At 31.9% G+C, this 23,010-nt stretch overlaps 1 protein-coding gene and 1 pseudogene across 2 annotated transcripts; both read left to right on the top strand.

The window, feature by feature from the left end:
- Positions 1 to 323: 323 nt before the first annotated feature.
- On the top strand, positions 324 to 4,737 carry LOC111291553 (phytochrome-associated serine/threonine-protein phosphatase-like). Its single transcript, XM_022883363.2, has 10 exons — positions 324 to 650; positions 1,233 to 1,379; positions 1,495 to 1,562; positions 2,129 to 2,186; positions 2,604 to 2,714; positions 2,798 to 2,848; positions 3,643 to 3,786; positions 3,862 to 3,957; positions 4,044 to 4,115; positions 4,314 to 4,737. Exons 1-10 carry the CDS (start codon positions 570 to 572, stop codon positions 4,395 to 4,397), a joined length of 912 nt encoding a protein of 303 aa, XP_022739098.1. The 5' UTR covers positions 324 to 569; the 3' UTR covers positions 4,398 to 4,737.
- A 641-nt stretch (positions 4,738 to 5,378) lies between these two features.
- Positions 5,379 to 12,974, top strand: LOC111291552 (uncharacterized; annotated as a pseudogene). Its single transcript, XR_016342253.1, has 6 exons — positions 5,379 to 5,691; positions 5,883 to 5,995; positions 7,042 to 7,200; positions 7,737 to 8,103; positions 9,020 to 9,142; positions 9,477 to 12,974. The product of XR_016342253.1 is annotated as an uncharacterized LOC111291552 (transcript).
- The last annotated feature ends 10,036 nt before the right edge of the window (positions 12,975 to 23,010 follow it).

Here is a 23,010-nt window from a genome sequence, read left to right as displayed (position 1 = left end):
TGATATTATTTGGTGTTTTTATTACAATAGTTTATCATTAATAGAATTAGTGTGAAGGATAAAATGTTTAAAGAAAATAAAATTTAAATATTTAATTATGAATTTTTTCTATAAATATTAAATCGTGAAGAGTGATATAATCTAGGAATTAAATCACATATTAAATCTTACTGCAAATGCACTACTTAAAATGATAACGCTTAATGGTCCAGAGCAAAGGGGGAAAAGAAAGCAAAAGAGAAATAAGTAGGGTACCAATAAGAAACGCTGTCGTATTGGCTGCCCTTTTAAGCCTTTTCCCTATGAGAAAAAAAAAAAAAAAACGCCGAGAACTGTTTGGTTGTTTTGTTCTGTAGTTACGACACACGGACGAAAAAAGCAAAAAAAAAAAAAAAAAAAACAATAACAACAGAGCGGCCATTGAAAATTTCTTCTTCTCGCAGTCTCTCCTCTGGTTAAAACCTTAGATACAGGGAGAAGAGCGAGAAATTTCATATTTATTCAGATTCTTTCCCCCTCTAAAAACACAGCAAAAGAAAAGGAACTCAAATTCCGAAGAGAAGAAATCGATGGATTTGGATCAGTGGATAGCAAAGGTTAAAGAAGGCCAGCATCTTTTAGAAGACGAGCTTCAGTTTCTTTGCGAATACGTATTTCTTCTCTCTCTTTTATTGGCCCTTTTCTACTTCTAGGGTTTTAAAATTGGTTACCTTTTCTTTATGTTTGTATTGATGGGAAAAAATAGGGTTTGTGTGGTTTGTTTTGACGATTGAGAAATTCGAAAATGAGTGTTTGATTTGTTAGAATGAAGTTGAGCATTTGGAAATGAATCAGGAATTGCAAGAAAATGTCAAGTTTATGTCTGTACTTGAAAATCATGGCGTCTTTTTTTTTTTTTTTGTAATTTGTAGTGCTTTATTTCTTTAGTATCATTTGTTAGTATTGCTTCTAAAGAATTATCACATAACTGAGGTTTTTTTTTTATAAAAACAAAGCTTCCAGGATCCAGCATAACTGGCATTTACTGTGATTTTAATTGATTGAAGAGTCATATGTTTGACTTTACTGTTATATGAGTTAATAGTATTTAGTTTCTATGTTATTCATTTTAGCGGTGTAATTTGATCATTGCTATATTGTCAACTTTCAGTTTTATTTGCTATGAAGTTTTAGCCTTTGTCATTTTATCTGAACACAGTGCATTATATACTTTATTATGTAAAACATTACAGGTAAAAGAAATCCTCATTGAGGAGTCAAATGTGCAACCTGTCAACAGTCCAGTAACAGTCTGTGGTGATATCCATGGCCAGTTTCATGATCTAATGAAACTTTTTCGGACAGGAGGTCATGTACCGGAGACAAATTACATTTTTATGGTACAGTTTACATCTCCTGCTTGGAGATTGTTGTGAAAATTCTATGTGATTTTGATGTCTGTTATAGTGTTGATTTCAACTAATGGGTGCTAAATCTTCCTATTACCTTGGATAGGGAGATTTTGTTGATCGAGGTTATAATAGTCTTGAAGTTTTCACTATTCTTTTGCTTCTTAAGGCAAGGTATGCCCTTTGGATGCATGCTTAAGCATCTCTGTAATTTTTCTTGGGATTTATCTTCTGGTTTTCAACCATGTATTTGGGTACATTATTTCTTTGTTTTGGACTTGTTCTTGGTTCACTATGTGATTTCTAGCACAATTCTCAGACCTTTAATGTACAATGTACCCCCAGGTTAAGGTGTACCTGGTCATTGTTGTTAATTAGCAACCATCATACATGGTTTCAAATTGTAGTATGGTATAGAAAGAAAAATCAATGTTCATTCTTATTTGTTTTGAATTTACTATTTTTCCTACTTCAGGCCAAAAAATCCTTTCGAAGCTATCATTTTGATTTGGCAAGAAGATAGTTGCTAGGATATATTGTATACATTATCAGACTTAGATTTAGAAGACTCAAAATGCAGATATCATGAATTGGTGGTTCTGCTATTGCTTTTTCTATGCATTTGATAAGGAAATTAGATTTCTGGTTCTGTTTTCTGGCCTGTTAGGTAATCGAATGCTGTTTCTTGTTTGAAATTAGAGGTAACATTGTTTTTTCCCTTTATGTTTTCTGAATCATAGGTACCCAGCTAATATCACTCTCTTGCGAGGGAATCATGAAAGCAGACAACTAACTCAGGTATGCTTTTGAATTATACCGGAATGGAATATGCTTGTAAAGACCTTATAGAATATATGGAAGTGCTATTGTGTGTGATTATAAGTTTGTCACACTATTATTTCTTTTCATTTTTCTTTCTTTGAGGCCACTCTTGTCATGCTTAAAGCTTTGTTACAGTTCCATGATTACTTTTTCCCTTTTTTAGGAAAAAGGGATTGAACGCCTCTATATGGACACATTAACGAAAATCAAAGGTTAAATTTTGAGAGTAGCATACTGAATCTGAGGATCAGGGTTATTGGAAGTTCTATATGCAAATACCATGTTAGTTTGATTTTTAGGTTTGTTGAGTAGTGCTCTAAAGCTGTAATTTTTGAGAAAAACATTCCAAATAGCAAGGACTGACATTTGACTGTGTGTACATCTCTTTACTAGGTTTATGGTTTCTATGATGAGTGCCAGAGGAAGTATGGAAATGCCAATGCCTGGCGGTATTGTACAGATGTTTTTGACTATCTTACACTTTCAGCAATTATAGATGGGACTGTAGGCATTCTCTCTCTAAACCATCTCTATCTAAGTACCTTATTTGATCCTCTTTAAGAGTTCTATTATTTTCTATTTTGCAGGTACTTTGTGTACATGGTGGCCTTTCTCCTGACATACGAACAATTGATCAGGTATTTTTCCTTTTTGCTTAGTTTTTGGTTGACTGGCATTTTTATTTGCTGCAACACTAGAAATTCACTTAATTTTTAATTTATCATTTATTTTATTTGTTTGTTGCTTGTGCATGTCATGTCCTGTATTTTTAGAGTATTTGCATGTAGCTCTGATATTTCTTTTGATCATAACTTGCTTATGTTGAACTTTAGGCTAGTTTTCTTGTAGCAAAGCATGAATAATTACGTAGTAAATTGGTATGATACATCTCGAGGAATCAAATAAAACCAGGGCATGTACAGTTGCCCCTTTCATCTCTTTATTTGAGTGGAAGAAAAAATATAGTCAACAGAAGATGAGTAAATTTTTAAGAAATGATGGGAAGGTTATAGTTCTTTAGATGTTTCTTATTGTTTTTAGCTTTGGCTTTATGTGTTGATCAGGCAACCTTTCTGGCTTTTGAACCTAAAGGCAGTACATTGCAGCATTGGACTTTATATGACTTTGTAACCATCTAGTCCCAGGATTAATATCCTCCCTATTCAGTTTCATGAATAACCTTCGACTCCAAGGTCTTATTAAGTAAAAACTAAGTCTTGGTCATGCAGTTGCATTTTATTTGGTTTCTTCTGCTGAAGAGATAATTGACTCTTTAGTCAATAACAATCTGTTTCATATGGATGGTATTTTCTTTAGCAAGAAGTAGTTTTCCTGTGGGACTTTTTCAACTATAAGCGTAATGATTGTTAGTTTCTCTTTATTTCCTTACATGGTGTTGAATCACTTATATTTTTCTCTGCTTTTATGCCAGATAAGGGTAATTGAGCGGAACTGTGAAATCCCCCATGAAGGCCCATTCTGTGATCTCATGTGGAGTGATCCTGAAGATATTGAAACATGGGCAGTCAGTCCACGTGGAGCAGGTTGGTTATTTGGCTCCAGGGTCACATCTGAGGTAATCAATCTCATCTCAGTCTTTAGTCACGTTGTCATGCTGAAATAATAATTTTAACCTTTTCATCTGTTGCAGTTCAACGTCATAAATAATCTTGATCTTGTTTGTCGAGCTCACCAACTTGTGCAAGAAGGTCTTAAGTATATGTTTCAAGATAAAGGCCTAGTAACTGTGAGACACTAAACTTTCTGCTGTCATCTTTTTAGCTTAATGGTATTAAGAGCTTAATGGAGTTTCTTGGTTATTGATTTTTGGAGGTGTGGTCTGCACCAAATTATTGTTACCGTTGTGGGAATGTAGCTTCTATATTGAGCTTCAATGAGAATATGGTGAGAATTGTTTTGCTCGTGCCTTCTATTCTTTTAACTTTTATACGTCTGTCTATGTGGGTAGTCTGCTTTAGTACCAGATTTATTTTTAGGATTGCCAGTTGTTTTAAGCTGTTTCAACTTGTATTGGTAAGAAATGTAATCTCTTCTTCAAATACATGCTATTCATGATACTAATTTTTTTTGGCATCTCTTCAGGAGAGAGAAGTGAAGTTCTTCACTGAAACAGATGAGAATAATCAGATGAGAGGGCCCAGGACAGGAGTTCCTTATTTCTTGTAATCAAAGGGAATTACATACTGCAGTACTTGTAATATTATCCAAGCGTATGGTTGTTCAAAGGAGGCATAACGAGGAAGCCTTGATACAATGTTTGCAAGTGGACCTGTCCTGGAAATTTTGTCTGGTCCAAGCCGGTTCTTCTTCTGGCTATTATTGGATGGTTGCTGTATGTTGCAACATGGCTTTTCCTTTAAATGTCCTCCTTCATTCCCATACATTCTCTATTAATATACGCTATCTGATGTTTGGTTAATGTCTGTTATGAATTCTTGGGTTGTGTATTTGTTTCATTATGTATATCTTGCTTCATTAAGTTAAAATTTATCATTGTTTTGTTTTTTTTTTTTCTTTCTACTTTCTTCTTCACTTGAAGATTACGGCTGGTCCATTGAAATGAATAAAACCCAGAGCTGTTCTGCTTGGGGTAGAGAAGTACATTTCTGTCATTTCATTCTAATGTTAGCCTGTGAGGTATCTGGTAATTAAGAATTTCAGGAGAGCTCCACATTTATTGGAAAAGTTAATGTTTCTTTACTGTGATCTATCATTATTAATAATAGACGGAATTATTATGCTAGATAAAAGAGTAACGACAATTGTCCTCTTTATAAAAAGAAAAATAAAATCGAGAGAAGTAAAATTGAATTATTTTACAATTTTCAATGGATTGATCATGAACGGTAAAATTATTTGTATTTGATGTGTTTCAATTCGTTTTAATTTGATATTGGAATGGATGATTTTTCTTAAATCGAGGATCGTACCAGAGATGGATTTGATTTTTTTGAAAAAAATCGAAGTTTAGTCAGACTAGGATTATTCATTTAGAATATTTTATTTTGATTCGTTTTTAGATATATATAAAAATATATATTATATTATTTATTTTATTTTTAAAATATATTAATAAAATTATTATTTAATATTTTAATTTAAAATATAATTTATATTAAAAATAATATTTTATAAATATTATACTAAATTAAATTATTAAATTAATTTGGATCCAATAAAAATTTGAAGAACGGAAATTTATGCTGAGATAAGAGGGCGAATAAAAGAGGATGATACATCTAAACCTTTGCGAAAAGGGCACTATTATTTTTATTACACAAGAACATTGGGAGGAAAGGAATATGTTCAATGTTGCAGGCGTCCCGTTCCTAACGGTGATGCTCCACCGTCTGTTCATGACACCATGCCTACAGGGCCTGATGCTCAGCCAGAGCATGTAATCTTGGATGAGAATGTTGAGGCTCAAGAACATGATTTGTACAAAATTGGTGCTATTAAGGTCAGTAATGATCAGCTTTATGTTGTTAACTTGGTTTTGAATGCAATTGCTTTCCTTTTCTGAAGTTTCATTTTTTATATGAAGTCTTTTTATGCACTTTGTTATTCGGGTCAGTTTGAATCATAAGTTGGTTGAATACGCTGAGGACACTAAAGGAGATGAAATTTACACAGTCTATGTCATTGATGCAGAGACTCGAGCACCAGTTGGGAAGCCATTAGTTTGTACAACGTCATAACTTCGATGGGCTGGTTATGAAGTTTTAGTTTACATTACAATGGATGAGATCCTTCGGCCAGATAAGGTATGGGTTTTCAGTTTCCATGCCTTAAAGTTTAGGACTTATTCAGTTCCTATCAAAGACAGTAGTCCTTTTCTGTTTTCCTTGCCTCTTAATGTTATAACTCAAGCCTTCTATTAGTTCCCCTGGTCTCCCTCCATGTTGTTTTGTTCCAGTAGTTTCTATATCAGTACCAGAACTCATCTCTGTATCATAGTCATTATTAGGCTATCATAGTCATTATAATGACATCTACATAACATGACCATATAACAGCTAATGATTAATTTAATTTTGTAATACATGCCTAGTTTAGAGCTTCTATGTGAGACTTCTACGTATTCTATGATGTTAATACGCTGTTTTTAAATTTCTGCCTTTCCTTGGATCACTCATCAGAAACCTGCAGGTAGGCAATCTGATTTATTTACTTAATTCTTCCAGACTGATTGAGTGTTTTGAGTTTCAAATGGATGTTCTGATCAATACATGATGGAGAGCAAAATTTCCTTGTTTTCTCAACTTAATATCCCTGTATCAAGTGCCTTAATACAGGATTGTAGCATTTATTTTCATTTTAACATATGCCTTTTTTCTTGAATTTTATGTGTATAGATATAATATTCATGAGATCTTCTAGTTTCCCTCTACATTCTAAAAATAAATTGTAGTTGCATAAAATATTAATGCTTAGATGTCAAGATCATGTGCATTCTTCAATTCCAGGTAGATTTATGTTCTTGTTACCTTTAGCTTCTTGTTCTACTGTGTTGGTGAGTGATGGGAAAATTCAGTGACCTGATCTGTTCTTAAAATGTTATTGATCATATTTTGTGAAAGAATTCATTCTGCTTCCTGAAACCATGGTCCTTTTTCACTGGTCAGGAATAAAAGTAGAAGGTTTATGAAATTGTATTTCATTATTTGATTTGGTCCCATGCAGCTATATTATATTGCCGACCCCAGAGTTATGGGATATAAGGCTTGGTTTGTTGTTGTTGTTGTTGTTGTTGTTGTATGTATGTATGTATATTATACTGGATTAACTTTGTACATTATCTCTTATTCAGGTTTTGGGAGGTTTTGATGCATCTAATTATGTCACTAAAAGGAAATGGGCTAATGCTTCTGATGGCACTCAAATTCCTATATCAATTGTGTGCCAGAAGAATCTTGTCAAGCTTGATGGATCTTATCCAATGTTGCTTTACGGTTATGGTTCATATGAGGTAACAATGCATCCAATTGGATAAACTCTTGTGAGATTACAGACTGGAATTATTATGCTTCTATTTGATCACAGTTTTTGTTCACTTAGATCATATTGAAATAAAGTGGAAGTTCATCTTAATGTGATGTGTAGAAGACAATTGCCTGCTTGTATAGTCTTCCTTGATTCTACACTATTTGGTTTGGTCCATGGTTTTTCTAGCCTTTTCTGGATTTGTGATCACTGTGAAAGTCTCTAAAATTTGTTCATTCTTGTTTCACTTCTATGGGCATCCTCTTTCACCCTTTCTTTCTCCCTTTAGTTTCTTAAAGTTCTTTATCCAGAAAGTTGAATGATCTTTTAAGTGGCCACTTTACCGGTTTACATTCAGCCGGTTTGGTATTTCAGCTAACTGTTGCAACAATGACTTTCACGCATCTATAATTATATGTTGCATCAATTGGTGTATCCTTTTAGTTGAATGTGCACAAGTGTTGGTGTACATAATTATTATTTTTTCAGTATTTTAATATAGTGTTCCTTGACTGTTATCAGATGTGTATATATCCTGACTTTAAGGCATCAAGGCTGTCTTTGTTTGATCATGCGTTTATCTTTGCAATAGCTCAGATTCGTGGAGGTGGTGAAATGGGGAAGCAGTGGTATTAGAATGGGAAATTTTTATGAAAAAAAAAATACTTTCACAGATTTTATTGCTTGTGCTGAGTTTTTAATTGAACAGAAGCACTGTTCAAAGGAAAATTTGTGCAATGAGGGAAGAAGTGCTGGTGGATTGCTTATTGGTGCTGTTCTTAACATGAGGCCTGATTTGTTCAGGGCTGCTGTTGCTGGAGTTCCTTTTATAGATGTCCTGACTACAATGCTTGACCCTACTATCCCTCTTACAACTACAAAGTGGGAGGTGTTATCTTTCTCCTTAAAGATTTCGATTTTCATTTTTTTGACCATTGAAACAATCTGGTAAATGCTGTTGGTATATTAGTATTGAATTGCATTCTGTTTTTGTCAAACACTCCATGGGGATTGATTTTGACGCTAAAATCTAATACCATGATTGTGGAGACTAGTTACTTAGTGAATACTGTGATGAGTTTTTCACACGTGTAAGTAATCCTAGCAATGTGGAAATATCTTCAATAAAAGGTATTAGAACTTCTGTGTCTATGATTGGAGGAAGTTCCAGGGATTGAAGTTTTCAATTGTTAACAATGTTTTAGAGGTGGTTGCAAGAGCTTCTTTTTACATCTTTATCTAAGAACAATTAGGCTAATTGAAGGTACAAGGTTTTTTTGGAGAAAATCTAGGCACCTCTCATAGTAAGCCACACATACAATGGCACAACAACTTTTTCACCTTTTAAGGATCTTGTCGATTTTAAATATTGTGAATCTTTTTAAGGACCCCGAATGTGATGCTTGCTTCAGTTCTTCCCTGCAGTTAACGATTGTTTGAAACTGATTATGGGTGAGATTTTGATTACTTATTGTGTTGAGAAACTAACCTTTTGAGTTACGGCTTGAACTTAGTGAATTTCAAATTTTGAAGAAGTTGTTTGTTTTAGAAGTAAAATGTTCAAACTGCTAGGTCAGCGCTAACGATTGAGTACCTGGCAAATTATGCCACTTAAGCACTTCTATATATATGCATATTACTCAATAAAATATTGTCTAATTTGTATTTTTTGGAGCTTCTTAGCTGTGGATTTCATGGTCGAGTTGATAGATTATGTTGTTTTAGATTACATTTGGAAAAGTTGCAGAGGAGAAATCTGGTATTCTCCATATGCCACAATTAATCTTTGTAATATATTGCAGCAGATTTGTGAGTCATGTACTCAGAACCTGCAAAGTTTGTGGCTAAACTAAGGGATATGAAACGGATGATAACATGCTGTTGTTCTAATGTGAACTTGGTGCTGGCCATTTTTCAAAGTCTGAAAGGTAGTTCTCTTTTCTAGTTCTTCTGCTAAAAGCCATTAGCATTTTGAATATTTCATTGTTAAGTTATATGGTATCAATATGTTTTACTGGTTTATATTTCTGTTTACATAAGCTTTATGTGTTGGTTAAGTGCACGAAAGATAACTAAAACCTCAAATATTACATGAAACTGAATCATAAATTGTTTCAAATTATCTCATACGTGAATGTTTTAGCTTTGACTAGAAGAAATATGCCAAAGGTTCTGCATTTATCTTTGCTTTTGGAGCGCACACATACAATCTTTTTTTTTTTTTTTATAGTAAAAATTACAATAATGTTGTGTTGAATGCAGATTTGAAGGCTTCAAATGTTGGGGTTTACCTTGAATCTCATAATCCACATCGAAAGTTGAGTAAAGTTATAAGAGTTGAAAATTTGTCTTGTATCCCACATCAGGACTTTAATAAAGTTATAAGGGGTTTCACCCTTATAAATAAGATGTTTTCATTTTAGTTTAGTAATTCTAGATAGTTAGATACCAAGAGAATAGCTAGGTAAGTAGTTTATTAAAATGGTGTTATTGGGTTTTGGGTTAAATTTTGAATAAAGAGTTTTTGGTGACTTTTCTGGGCCGAAACAAATATATTTGTGTATTCTTATTCTTGATTTGAGCTTGCTATTTTGTGTGTGGGTGCTGTGTATCCATATTGATTTCCCAATAAGTGGTATCAGAACATGGTTTGAGATATGGGAAGAGGTAAGTCCAAAAAAGCTTGATTCAAGAGAAAAGTTTGAATTCAAGTTTTGAGGATTGAAGATCAGCTTGCATGAAGCGTGAAGGCACACAAAAGAAAATGATTGTGAGACTTCTATTATAGGTAGAGTCAAGCATGTCTAGCATGAAAATAGATGTTTGATGAAATTTGAGTCAAAGTGGAGATTGTTAGGAATAATAACTTAAATCTCATAACAAATTTATTTATGATTGGTTAGATATTGCTTGATGGACAAGAATACTTACAAAAGAAGAATTATAAAAGAAAAAGGATTCTTAAAAAGCAAATTTGACTTGCAAAAGAAGAATTCTAAAAGGAAATGGATTCTTAATAGGCAAGTTTGTATGATTACAAATAGGTGAAGTCTTTATAGGATTAGGTATGAGAAAAAGATGTAAGAGAGTTGTAAGATTTTGTAAGATAGATACCTCATAGAAGTACTAGGGATTTACGTCTTATGGGTGTGTATCTTTGAATGTTTGAGAATGGACTAGAAGAGATTGAGAGGGTCTACATAAGTATAATGAATGGGTACATATGGGTATGTGTTTGTTTATGTTAAAAGGGTGCACATGAGTTTGTGTTTATTTGAGTTGAGAATACTCTGTAGAATTAGAGGAGATTGAGAAAGCCTATGGATATTGATTATTGAGTAAGATTGATTTGATGTATATTTGTAATTCTCTACAACTAGTAGATCTTATTTTTCACCCGTAAACGTAAGTCAGTTGGATCAAACTACGTTAAATCGTTGTCTGCTGTGTGATTAATTGATTGTTTAATTTTGCTTCCGTTGGTGTGATTAGATTGGGGCCTTTTGTCTTAATAAGTGGTATCAGAGCGAAGTTCGTCGAAAGAAGAGGTCGGCCCAAAAGATTGTGAAGCAAGTATTTCAAGATATTTGAAAAAGTTATGTCTAGTATATCTATGCCTAAGTTTGAAATTTCGTTATTTGATAGAAAGAGTAATTTCATGTTATAGCAAATTACGATTCAAGATCTGTTAGTACAGCAAGGGTTAGATCAGCATTAGAGAGTAATAAACCTGAGAAAATGTTTGACGGTAATTGAAATAGAATTCAAAAGAAAGCTGTTAGTACTATTAGATTAGTGCAGCCCCAAAGGTAAGATATAGTATGTTAACTGAGAATACTTCAAAGAGTTTATGAGATAAGTTTGAAGGTATTTATGCTTCGAAGTCATTGACTAATAAATTATGTTTGAATATGAATCTGTATTCTCTGAAGATGGAAGAAGGTATGATCTTCATAATCATCTGAATGAGTTTAATAGATTGGTTTCTCAATTGCTGATGATTTCTATTGTTGAACTAAAAGATGAAGAAAAGGCTTTAATTTTGCTATCATCTTTGTTCAAGTCTTATAGACCTTTAGTTTAGAGTTTGTTAGTGGGTAGATTTACTTTGACATTGGATGATGTGACTACCCTGTTACGTGAGAGCGAAAGGTTTATGGGAGTACAGAACTCATCATTTGGAGGGAGTACACTAGCTGTAAAGGATTTTGATCGAGGGAAGACTCAAAAGAGGATTGATGGATCAATAGGGAGATCCAAGTCAAGAGACAGAGATTATAGTGATATAGAATGTTATTATTGTGGTTAAAAGAGACATATCCAAGTGCACTGCAAGAAGTTGAGAAGGGATATGACTACTTTCAAAAGGGCAAATAATGAAAAGAAATCAGATGAAGAAAACAGTGATACTGTTGCCATCGTATCTAATGATGATGATGTCATTTTGACAATTTGTGTGGACGAGACTCAGATTTTGAAAGGTGATAAATGGTTGAGTTTTAGATTCTGTTGCTACAATTTATATTTGCAATAATAGGAGTTATCTTGTGGAGTTGGATGAAAATGAGAAGTATGGGATATTGTGGTTGCTAATAACGAAAAGATGCAGATTCAATGTATTGAGAGTGTTCACTTTAGATCTCACAATGGTATTGTTAGGATACTTCATCATGTAAGGTATATACGAAGTTGTAGTTACAATTTTATTGTTTTGGGTGAGTTAACTTTTCAGGGGTACACATACTATGGTAGTAATGATTCATTGAAAGTGTACAATAATGGTAATATGATTTTATAAGGGAATAGTGTCAAAAGTTACTTGTATATGTTTGATAGAGTCTCAGTTGTTGGGATTCCTATGATGAAAGAAAAGGAGAAAGGCAAGCATGTCAGCTTTGTGGATACTGTTGAAGTATTTGGAGATTCAAGTAAATGGAGGATTTGTTGGGGTTTGCCTTGAATCTCATAATTTCATATCGAAAGTTGAGTAAAGTTATAAGAGTTCGAGTTTGTCTTGTATCCCACATCAAGAGTTTAGTAAAATTATAAGGGATTTCACCCTTATAAATAAGATGTTTTGGTTTTAGTTTAGTAATCCTAAATAGTTAGATACCAAGAGAATAGTTAGGTGATAGGTTATTAAAATGTTGTAATTAGGTTTTGAATTAAATTTTAAGTAAGGAGTTTTTGGTGATTTTTCTTATTCCAAAAGTCTCTCAATTGTAAAGATTTATTTAATAGTGAATTAGATTTGAAATATGTCATTTTGAGTTGGATCGAAACAAATATATTTGTGTATTTTTATTTTTGATTTGAGCTTGTTATTTTGTGTGTGGGTGTTACGTGTGCATGTTGATTCCCAACATCAAGAAGATGCCTTGACATATGCTTTTATTTAGAAAGCTCTAAATATTAATTCCCACCTCTTAGTCCGCATAGGACTGATAAAACGATGCATGTCGGAGAGGTAATGGTAATTACATAATCCATGCTTGGATCGGAGGATCTGCCACATTTGATGTCGTAGTTTGGTGTAGAAATTAAAATCAACATCTCGTTTTGGGACAGGAATTAAGAGGGAAGTCATGATATTATTTATGAGACGGTGTTGAAAGACATTTCTGCAATGCCAGGTGTGCACAAGTGATGTTACATTTGTTCTGAATTTATTTTAGAACCAATCCGATTGTTCGCTGCTTATAATCTTGTTTTCATCTTCATTGTCTTTGTAAGCATTGATCACTACAATCCGCAATGCTCATCAAAAGAAAAAACAGCCATCACTCTTCTAGTAACCAAACATTCTCACCTGTCTTCATATTTTTCACTACAATTCCATTATTTGGCAACAGAGCTCGCAGTTTCTTTCTCCGAACTTCATCTCCATCAAATAAACCCTTTTCCTTCGCACTTTTCCATGAAATCTCCTGACAACTTAAGGTGTTCCATAAGCTCAGAATCAGAGTATTTGAACAAAAGATTATCATGGATCATAGACTGACGTGGAACAACACACAACAAGTGAATTAAACGCTCTGCAGCCTCGCCAACATGGCCTCGGGCAACGTCTCGCCCGGTAGATGCATAATCAAATACAGCAAGGTTTACATAGACATTGGAGTAAACAGAGTGAAAGAGGCCACAAAGGCAAATAGAGTCAGGTGCTTTCCATATCTTTAAAATACGATATATGTCGACCAAAAAGCTATGTACCATGTTTCTAGGAACACTCTCCCGCACCAGCAGAACGTAACACTGCGATCAAGCCAGGCAAGTTTTTGTCAACAGATTCAATCTCACCTCTTTTTTTAAAAATAATTTGTTGTAAAAAAATTAAAAAAATAATAAGTATGAAATTTTAAATAAACCATCTAAACATTGACGGGAAAGAAAATTTTTATAAACTCAACCGATTAATCTAAATTTTTTTAGTTAATTTTATAAACAATCTAAAATTGAATTAATCCAAATTGAAAGTTAAACCATTTAATCAACCAGTCCGATTGCTGAGCCGGTCGAAGTTTAATAATTATGTTCAAAATCCTCGAGTAATGGAGGAGAAAGAGCGTGTATTAAAGGATGGAGTATGGAAGGGTCACGAAAAATCAGTCGAGTAGATATTATTAAAGAAGTTGAAAAACTCTGTAACACTGGAATTTGAAGCCCATCCATAATGTTAATTCTATTACTAACTCTTCTAGCTTTAACTTTGCCTTGAAAGAATTTAGTGGTTACATCACCATATATTAAATCCAATTAAGATGAGGTGATGAGCATGCAAATAATCTTAGCCGCAAACATTAGTATTATTCGTTTGGTGAAGGGTCAAAATCCGATGTTGAAATTGCAGCCGGTTTTGCAGCAATAATTTTTTTATATATATATTAACGTGATATTAATATCAACCGAACATATTTTTTTCATTAAATTCAATTAAAAATAAAATTATAATTCTGATTCATTAAAATATAAAATTTTTAAAAATTCTTTATGATCTACCTCAAATTCACCAAAAACTTTAAACCTATCAAGAATTGTCTTGTTGCAACTGAAAAACTTGAAAATAAAAACATTAAAACATCGAAAAAATTAAAACTTAAGCATTTAAAAAACATGAATGAAAGTTAAGCCCATGAGTTGTACCTATCACATTAGATATTGTTTTTAAATTATTGTGATGGTGCAAATGTATGGTACTTGAGGACCTCTTGGCTTTGACTACCGAAGTACCAAACAACCATCAGCCTTCCAATTCCCAAACCGTTTCGCTTGCTTTGAAAATTTATTCAATTATTGGGAAAAAGAAAATGAATTGATTTGTCAGTGTTATATAGCAACAAAATGAAAGGTGTGAAAATTTTGCATTGTTGCAAACCAAAAGAATGGTTGGAAAAACCATGTCCAGTGGAGTTTTCAATCATTGCCACTAATTTGAACATCCAAATTCCATCACCCAAAGTAAATCATATGCATCTTACAAACTTAGATATTTCTCTCTACCAAAATTAACTGATTTTAATTTGATAGTCACATTGTTTCAAAAATTCAAAATAGTGTTATTCATTATTTTATGGTCACTGTAATTTCTCCAAATTTTGGTAAGAAAAAAAAGGAACAAATAAAACAATCATAAAAGAAAAGGCAACATCCAACCATTTACACAGACAACTACAAAGGCTAGTTACAACTAAAATTCAAACATAAACCTACAAATTATTACATTTTGTACACTCAATTTTCAAATTTTAAAAAATATAAAGTACCCAACTCTTTTGTTTTGATGCCCTTTTAAGGTATCATTCATAAACAATGTCTAGCGTATGAAAAGATCAAATATAATAATTCAGATTCATTTATCTATCTATATAGCTTTATTATGTCTACCACATGAAAGGGTTAATATAGGGATACTAATCCTTAAAAGAACTTTATTGTTATTCCCTTAACAATGATAATAAAAATTATAAAATTTTAATTAGAAGTCACATAATAAAAAAGTTATAATAAGAATTATAAAACTTTAATTGGAAGTCACATAATAAAAAAGTTATGTGTAACAACAAAATGATAACAACACTTGAATTAAAAATCTCCCATAAATATAAATAAAAAGAATTTACTAAAACATAAGAAGCTCTATAACTTTTAAAAACATGCATAGGAGTATTTGGTGTTGCCAAATTTAAATGAGTAACAAAAGAACTGAGGCTTTATATTTTGTTGTAATTCTATCTCTAGAAAACATTCATTTAATGAATAAGTTCTGAAGAACTAAAAAAACTGCTTAAGAAATTGACCAATAAATTCTAGATTAGAACTAACAACTCAACATGAGAGCTAGCATGATCATTGTAGAAATTTTAATACTTATTCTTGTAAGACTATCTTTAATAATTCTAACAGCTTTCTAAAATGAACACATGTCATTAATTTAAGTAGAAAGATTTTGATCATAATTTTGAAATCAGTAGCCTAAAAACTCTAAAGAATAGATACATATACAGGAAACTTTGGCAATGCCTTACCCTCAAAATTAAAATTAATTGTAACAAATACAATAATAGAGATCAAGCATTATAATAAAAAATATAAAATAAAGTTAAATAAAATCAACATATACAATTACCAATATGAAAATAGAAATAGGTTGTGATAGAGGAGTGTTGGATTTACAATCATATAAACCTAAACATGATTAAAGTAGATGATCAAAATGAAACTGAAAATCCATTATTATCAAATTTCAATGACAAGTATATCTAAAAAGAAATGGCTCACAGAAGAAATGCAAGGGATCTTTGAACTCAATTAAAACTAAAAAGATTAATTAAGGTTACTTGATTATTCATGTATTAAAAAGTAGCAACACTAATATATTTATAGTTTAAAATAAACATTCATAAATATCAATTAAGTAATTACAAAAATAAAACATAATTTTTTTATAATTACCTATACTGGAATAATTGCAATAGTGCATTGCAGACTTACTAGTGAAAAGAAGAACAAAATTTATTGAAATCAAATATATATATATATATATATATATATATTAGAAACAAATTCTACACCACAATATCATAAAAGATTAATCTTACCTATCATATGAATATTGATTGAATTTCATAACATAAAAAATTTTAAATATATTTAAAAAAGCAACATTGTCAAATTTAAACAAATCCAATTTTCAAAGTATAAAAAATATATAATGAAAATAACTTCAGCTACATTTAAAGGGCTCTAAAAATCAATAGTGCATGGCAAACTTGCCGGTGGAAAAAAGAACAAAATTTAATGAAATCAATATATTTATATATATATATATATATTAGTAAAAAATTCTACACTATCAATATAATAAAAGATTAATCCATAACTAGCATATAAATATAAATATAAATATAATAAATAATGTTGTTGCAATGAAGTTGTAATTAACAATGAATCTAATGTGTAGACATCAGATTTTGTTCGGGTCTACATTTTTTAATAATAATAAATTTTTTAAATAATAATAATAATAATAATAATATTGGTTTAATTATAATTAAAAAAAGAAAAAAAAAGACAAACAAAAAAATCCAAACAGAAGAAGAAACAAAATGGAAAGGGTCGGTGCCAGCGAGTGCCGAACATGGCACCGCTGGCCACCCACGCCCTGCCAAGCCGACCTAGCCATCATGCCACTACCCTAGCCATCATACCACCCCCCTCGTCCAGTCCCTTCATGAAGACCTTATGGCTTCATCAGCACACGCTACCATCATTTTCAACCTTTTAAAACACTCGATCTCCTTCCTCTGAAAATGCTCGGACATCCCTTCACCAGAACACCAGAAACACGCACCCCTACTAAAAAGCTCTCAGACAAAAAAAAAACCTCAAACAACCCCCAAAATACCCAAACAGAAAAACAAACAAATCTACGAAAATCAACACAAAAAAATCACATAAAACAGAAACCACAGTCCTCATCGAATTGGCAAGAAACCCAGCGGTAAGGAGATACCTGCAACAAAAAAAGGTCATTAGTTTAAGTTTAAAAAAAAAAAGAACAAAAAACTTTGAACTCCGATCTATATCGATCAAGGTCATTTCTGACAAAGAGGAGATTAGATCTAGAAAGATCGCATCGAAAGGAGCTTCCAGGAGGATTTCAGAATTTTCGACTACCGGCGACCACCACCAGCGGTGGCCCAGGCGGCGGTCGGTGCGGCAGTCCAACGACTGGACGGTGAGGGCCCTGGACCTTTTCCCAAAGCTCTTTTTTTTTTCTCAGAAACAAAAAAATGAACTGAAAAAAAAAGGCTGACTTTTATAAAAATATATATATAAGCAAAATGACGGTGTTTCGAGTATAGGACCAAAACGACGTTGTTTTAAGAATAAAAGGATCTGCACGTGGATCGAACGCGACCTGAGATCTGCGTAAATTGACCCGCCAACCCGCCTCAGCCACCTTCCAGTCGGTTCGGATGAACCGTCAGTGACCCGATCTAAACCGCTTGACCAACCAAACCACTTATCAGTCGGCTCAACTGAATCACACGTCGAACCGACCCCTTTTTGATCCAACCGAACTGTCGTTAATCAGACCATTGACCGATCCGATTCAAGTAAAAAAAATTTTTTTTTTTAATTTTTAAAATTTTTAATATTATTATTTTTGTTATTTTAAGTATATTTTTTATATTTATGCATGATAAGTTCTTAATTTTGTTAGGATAAATTTTTTTTAATAATAATAAAAATGAAAACAAGCAAGATAATAGTTAAAAGTTTTTTTAATGCTTAAATAATAATAATAATAGAATAATTTTTCATTTTTCTTACCTAGATATTGGAGGGAATTAAATCATATTTCAAGAATAATAATTTTGCTTAGATGTTTGGGAATTATTATTATAAATATACTAAACAAGTTAATAATTTTGATAATAAGTTTTCATAAAAAAAAGGATTTAAAAAAAACTTTTTGAAATAAAAAAATTTTATGTTTCTTAAATTAATTTTTAAATTACAAAATTGAACTTGCTTCGAAAGTCCGTCTAGATGTTGGGGATTTTTAGAGATATTCATGTTTTCATTAAACTCCAAACCTTCCATACCCTAAAATTCAAGCCTTAAGACCCTCTAAACCTTAAAATCAAACCAAAAAACCCTCAAAACTCAAACCAAAACCCTAAAATCTGAATCTTCAAAATCTTGAAAACCCTAAACTTAAACCCTAAACCCTTACCCTAAATCTATTTCAAAACTTTAAGAATACGTGTAAAAACCTCACATGAAATAATTTATTCTCGAATGCTGCCTAAATGATGGGTATTTAGGAAATTTCATTTCATTAAAATTTTCACACGAGTTCTTAATTTACATTAATAATAAGATTAATAAATAAAAAGTATAACAATAAATTGGGATATTAAATATAAATAGTCATACCTGAGCTCTGCCTAGATATTAGAGAGTCGGGATGGTCTCATTATACTTAAGAATCTAACTTTAAAATTGTATTTCATGTTACATAACACTCATTGGCATATATACATTAACATTAGTAATTATTTGCATTATTCTATCTTTGATTTTTATTTACTACTCAGTGATAAAATATTTTACAATAAAAAAAGAATAATATTTTTTTAAAAAAAATGTGATATTATAAAATAAAATAAAAATAACATTCCGAATGAAATAATTCTTAGTACTTTACCTAGTTGTTAGAGAGTTACTAACATTTATCTTTTATAAAGATTATTATTTCATTTTAAGGATTATCGTGTTAAATTTTAAGCGAAAAGAGTTATTTTAAATTCTGCCTAGAAGTTGAAGAATTTTAAACTAATTCTTTAACTTCAAGATTTTTTCGATATTCCTAAATAAAGAGCTTTAGCAAAATTTTATTTTTCCAAATCAAAGGAATTACTATTAAATTTCAAGTGAAAACCATTTTCATCCATCACCGAAAATAGCGCATAATTAAATGGTACCAATTTATGGGCCTTGTAGGGGTGCTAATCCTTCCCCACATGTAAACAACTCATGAGCCTAACCTGATTTTTCGTAGATCAAAATTTATCTTTTTTATAAACTTTAAACTCATTTTTATAGTTTTGTTAAAAAGATAAACTTTTTGGTGGCCAATGACACCCTAAAAAAGATTGGTGGTGACTTCCCTTTTATTTCTCTTGATTTTAAAATTTTTTACGTCTGGCGGTTCCAAAACCGTTACGACAGATTGACGAGTCCACTGGGGACTTTAATTTGAGAGTCAAGCCAAAACTTTTAATTACGCACTATTAAGAATTGTTGAATTTAATTGGTTTTATTTGACATTTCATTTAATCTCTTTTATTTTGATTTTTCAAAAAAATATGCATTAATGAATAAAATAAATTGTATGTTAGTTGTTATTTTATTTTAATTCTGTGTTTATGGTATTTTGATTAATACATTATTTTGCACACACTTTGCATATTCATAATGAGCTCTAGACCTGGGCTCTATCACTTTTAGGAGGAAGTGAAGTAGCTACGCTCTCGTGAGGTGATAACCTCTGCATTTGCTAGCGAAACACTTCCACTCAAATTGAACCCATTCCATTAGTAGCCTGTAATAGGTGAGGATCAGGGAGCTTTACTAGTCTATAACGGATAATGATGTGAGGAATAGTCTGAGAACCTTTAGACACGTAAATCTTAACCCGGCATATAGTAAGCCGTAAGGTCCAACTTTAGGATAGAGCCATGCCATCCCTTTTATGAGAAAATTACCTAAATTAGGACACTATGTATATTCTGTTATGATGCATGTTAGTCGCTTTTATTTCTTTGACTTGCGGTTCAGTGCCAATTATCTTTAATATTTGATTCGTGGTTTAATCTCAATCTTTTTATTCTCCGATTCGTGGTTCAATCTCGATCTCTTTAATTTAAAATCACAGTTTAATCGCGATTATTGTTGTTATCTTTAATCTTTGACTCATGGTTTAATCCTGATCTTTTTATTATCTGATTCACAGTTCAATCTCGATCTCTTTAATTTAAAATCACAGTTTAATCTCGATTGTTATTGTTATCTTTAATCTTTGACTTGTGATTTAATTTCGACCTTTTTATTCTCTGATTCGCGGTTCAATCTCGATCTTTTTAATTTAAAATCATAGTTTAATCTCGATTGTTGTTATTATCTTCTAACTCGTGGTTTAATCCCGATCTTTTTATTCTTCGATTCACGATTCAATCCCGATCTCTTTAATTTAAAATTACAGTTTAATCTTGATTGTTGTTGTTATCTTCTGACTCGTTGTTTAATCCTGATCTTTTTATTCTTCGGTTCGTGGTTCAATCCCGATCTCTTTAATTTAAAATCACAGTTTAATCTCGATTGTTGTTGTTATCTTCTGACTCGTGGTTTAATCTCGGTCTCTTTATTCTTTGATTTACGATTCAATCTCGATATTTTTAATTTAAAATTATAGTTTTGATTGTCGTTGTTAACCCCTGACTCGTGGTTTATTCTTGATCTTCTTATTTTTTGACTTGTGATTCAATCCAAGTTAACGTCATTTTCTAACTCATGATTTAATCTCGGTCTCTTTATTCTTCGATTTACGGTTTAATCTCAATCTCTTTAATTTAAAATCGTAGTTTAATCTTAATTGTTGTTGTTAATCTCTAACTCATGATTTATTCTCAATCTTCTTATTTTTTTTAACTTGCGATTCAATCCAAGTTAACGTCATTTTTTGATTCGCTATTTAATCCTGGTCTCTTTATTCTCTGATTTATAGTTTAATCCTAATCCTTAGTATTTCTCTTACTCGTGGTTTAATCTCAGTCTAATCGTTTTTGACTTGTGATTCAATCCAAGTTCAATCCTGATCTTGTTATTCTTTGACTCATAGTGTCGTCCCGATCACTTTCTTTATTATTCGAGTTTCGGTGTTGCCTTAATCAATTCTTTATTTTTCAACACACGATATCATTTTCTTTATCACTTGACTGATCTGTAAAAAAAAAGAAAAAAAATTTCGTTTGGATTTCGAATAAAATTATTGTCTTTTTCTTTGCCCTATTACTGATTATTAGCAATGTGCAAAGAGGGGCACTATGGACATCAAATTTGTCCAGAATACAAAAAAAAAAATATAAAATATGAAATACAAAAAAAAATACCAAAAATAATACAAAATACCCAAAAAATATATAAAAAAAAAGAATCGAGGATGGCAGTGGTGCTTTCCCCGGCACCACTACCACCATGCACTGCCACTATGCCCTACACCCATCCCTCACCATGCTCTACCCTTCACCCCTCTAATCACCTAACCCTATCACTGCCAGATATGACAAAAAAAAATAAAATAGGCATGGGGCTCGTGCTTACACCCCATGCCAAGCCCCATGCCTTTCCCTCAAGCACACACACAGTCGGAGCTCTATAAATAGAGCTCTTAGCAAAACCAAAACAGACGGAAACAGAGGGGGAGTAATGCTGTAAAAAAAATAAACTGCTAAAAAAAAAAACATAAAACAAAAACCACAGTCCTCGCCGAATCAGTGAGGAACCCAACGTCAAGGAGGTACCTGCAACAAAAAAAAAGTTATTAGTTTGAATTAAAAAAAAAAAAAGAAGAACATAAAACTTTGAACTTCGATTTACATCGATCACGATCGTTTCCGACGAAGAAGAGATCGGATCTAGAAAGATCGCGTCGAAAGGAGTCTCTCCAAGAGGATTTCAGAGCCCAGACGAAGGTCGGTGCGATACTCTGGCGATTGGACGACGAGAGTGTCGGACCTCTCCCAAAGCCCTCTCTCCTTCTTTTTTTTTCTTATGAAACAAAAAAATGAGCTGAGAAATTTTTTTTTGATTTTTATAAAAAGCATAACGGCAAAACAACATCTTTTCAAGCGTAGAGGATCCGCACGTTGACTCGGACCCTACCCAGGGTCCGCGCACCAAACCCGCGACCCGCTTCCTTCATCAGCCTCTGATCGATTTGACTGAACCAGAACCGAACAGCCCAGATCGAACCGAACCGGTAAGAAATCGTTGAGCCACCCAGATTGTGCCCAGATCAAGCTGAATCGTTAGATCGAACCGTTGAACCAAATTATTGTTGACCGGTCCGGTTCAGGTAAAAAATTTTTTTTTTTGAATTTTCTAATTTTTTTATATATTATCATTTTTGTTATTTTAAGTTTTTTTTTATTTATGCATAGTAAGTCTTAAATTTGTTAGGATAAGTTTTTTAATTATTTTAATAATAATAAAATGACAACAAAGTAAGATAATAATTAAAAATATATATATTAAAAATGTTTTAAAAAATAATAATATAATAATTATTATTATTTTTCCTGCCTAGATGTTTGAAGGAATAAAAAATATATATTTTTTAAAAAAATAATTTCGCCTAAATGTTGGAGAATTATTATTAATAAATTTTCATAAAAAGATATATATAAGAATTTTTTAAATTAATTTTCAAAAATCATTAAAATCGAACTTGCTTCGAAAATTGACCTAGATGTTGGAGATTTTTAGAGATGTTAGTATTTTCTTAAAAATGAAAACTTAAACACTATTTTTTTAATTTTCAAAATTTTAGGTTTTTAAAACCCCTAAAATTCGAAATCCCTAAAATTCAAACCCCAAAATCCAAAATCTAAACCCTTACATCAAAACCCCAAACCACAAAACCCAAACCCTAAAATTTCCAAACTCTAAAATCAAAACCCTAAACCTTCCATATCCTAAAATTCAAGCCTTAAAACCTTCTAAACCT

Source organism: Durio zibethinus, chromosome 5, assembly GCF_047325235.1.
Source record: "Durio zibethinus cultivar Kanyao isolate XHJ-2024 chromosome 5, ASM4732523v1, whole genome shotgun sequence".
Classification (NCBI taxonomy): domain Eukaryota; kingdom Viridiplantae; phylum Streptophyta; class Magnoliopsida; order Malvales; family Malvaceae; genus Durio; species Durio zibethinus.
The sequence above is the reverse complement of the archived record's forward strand: the minus strand, read 5'-3'. Positions and strand labels throughout refer to the sequence as shown.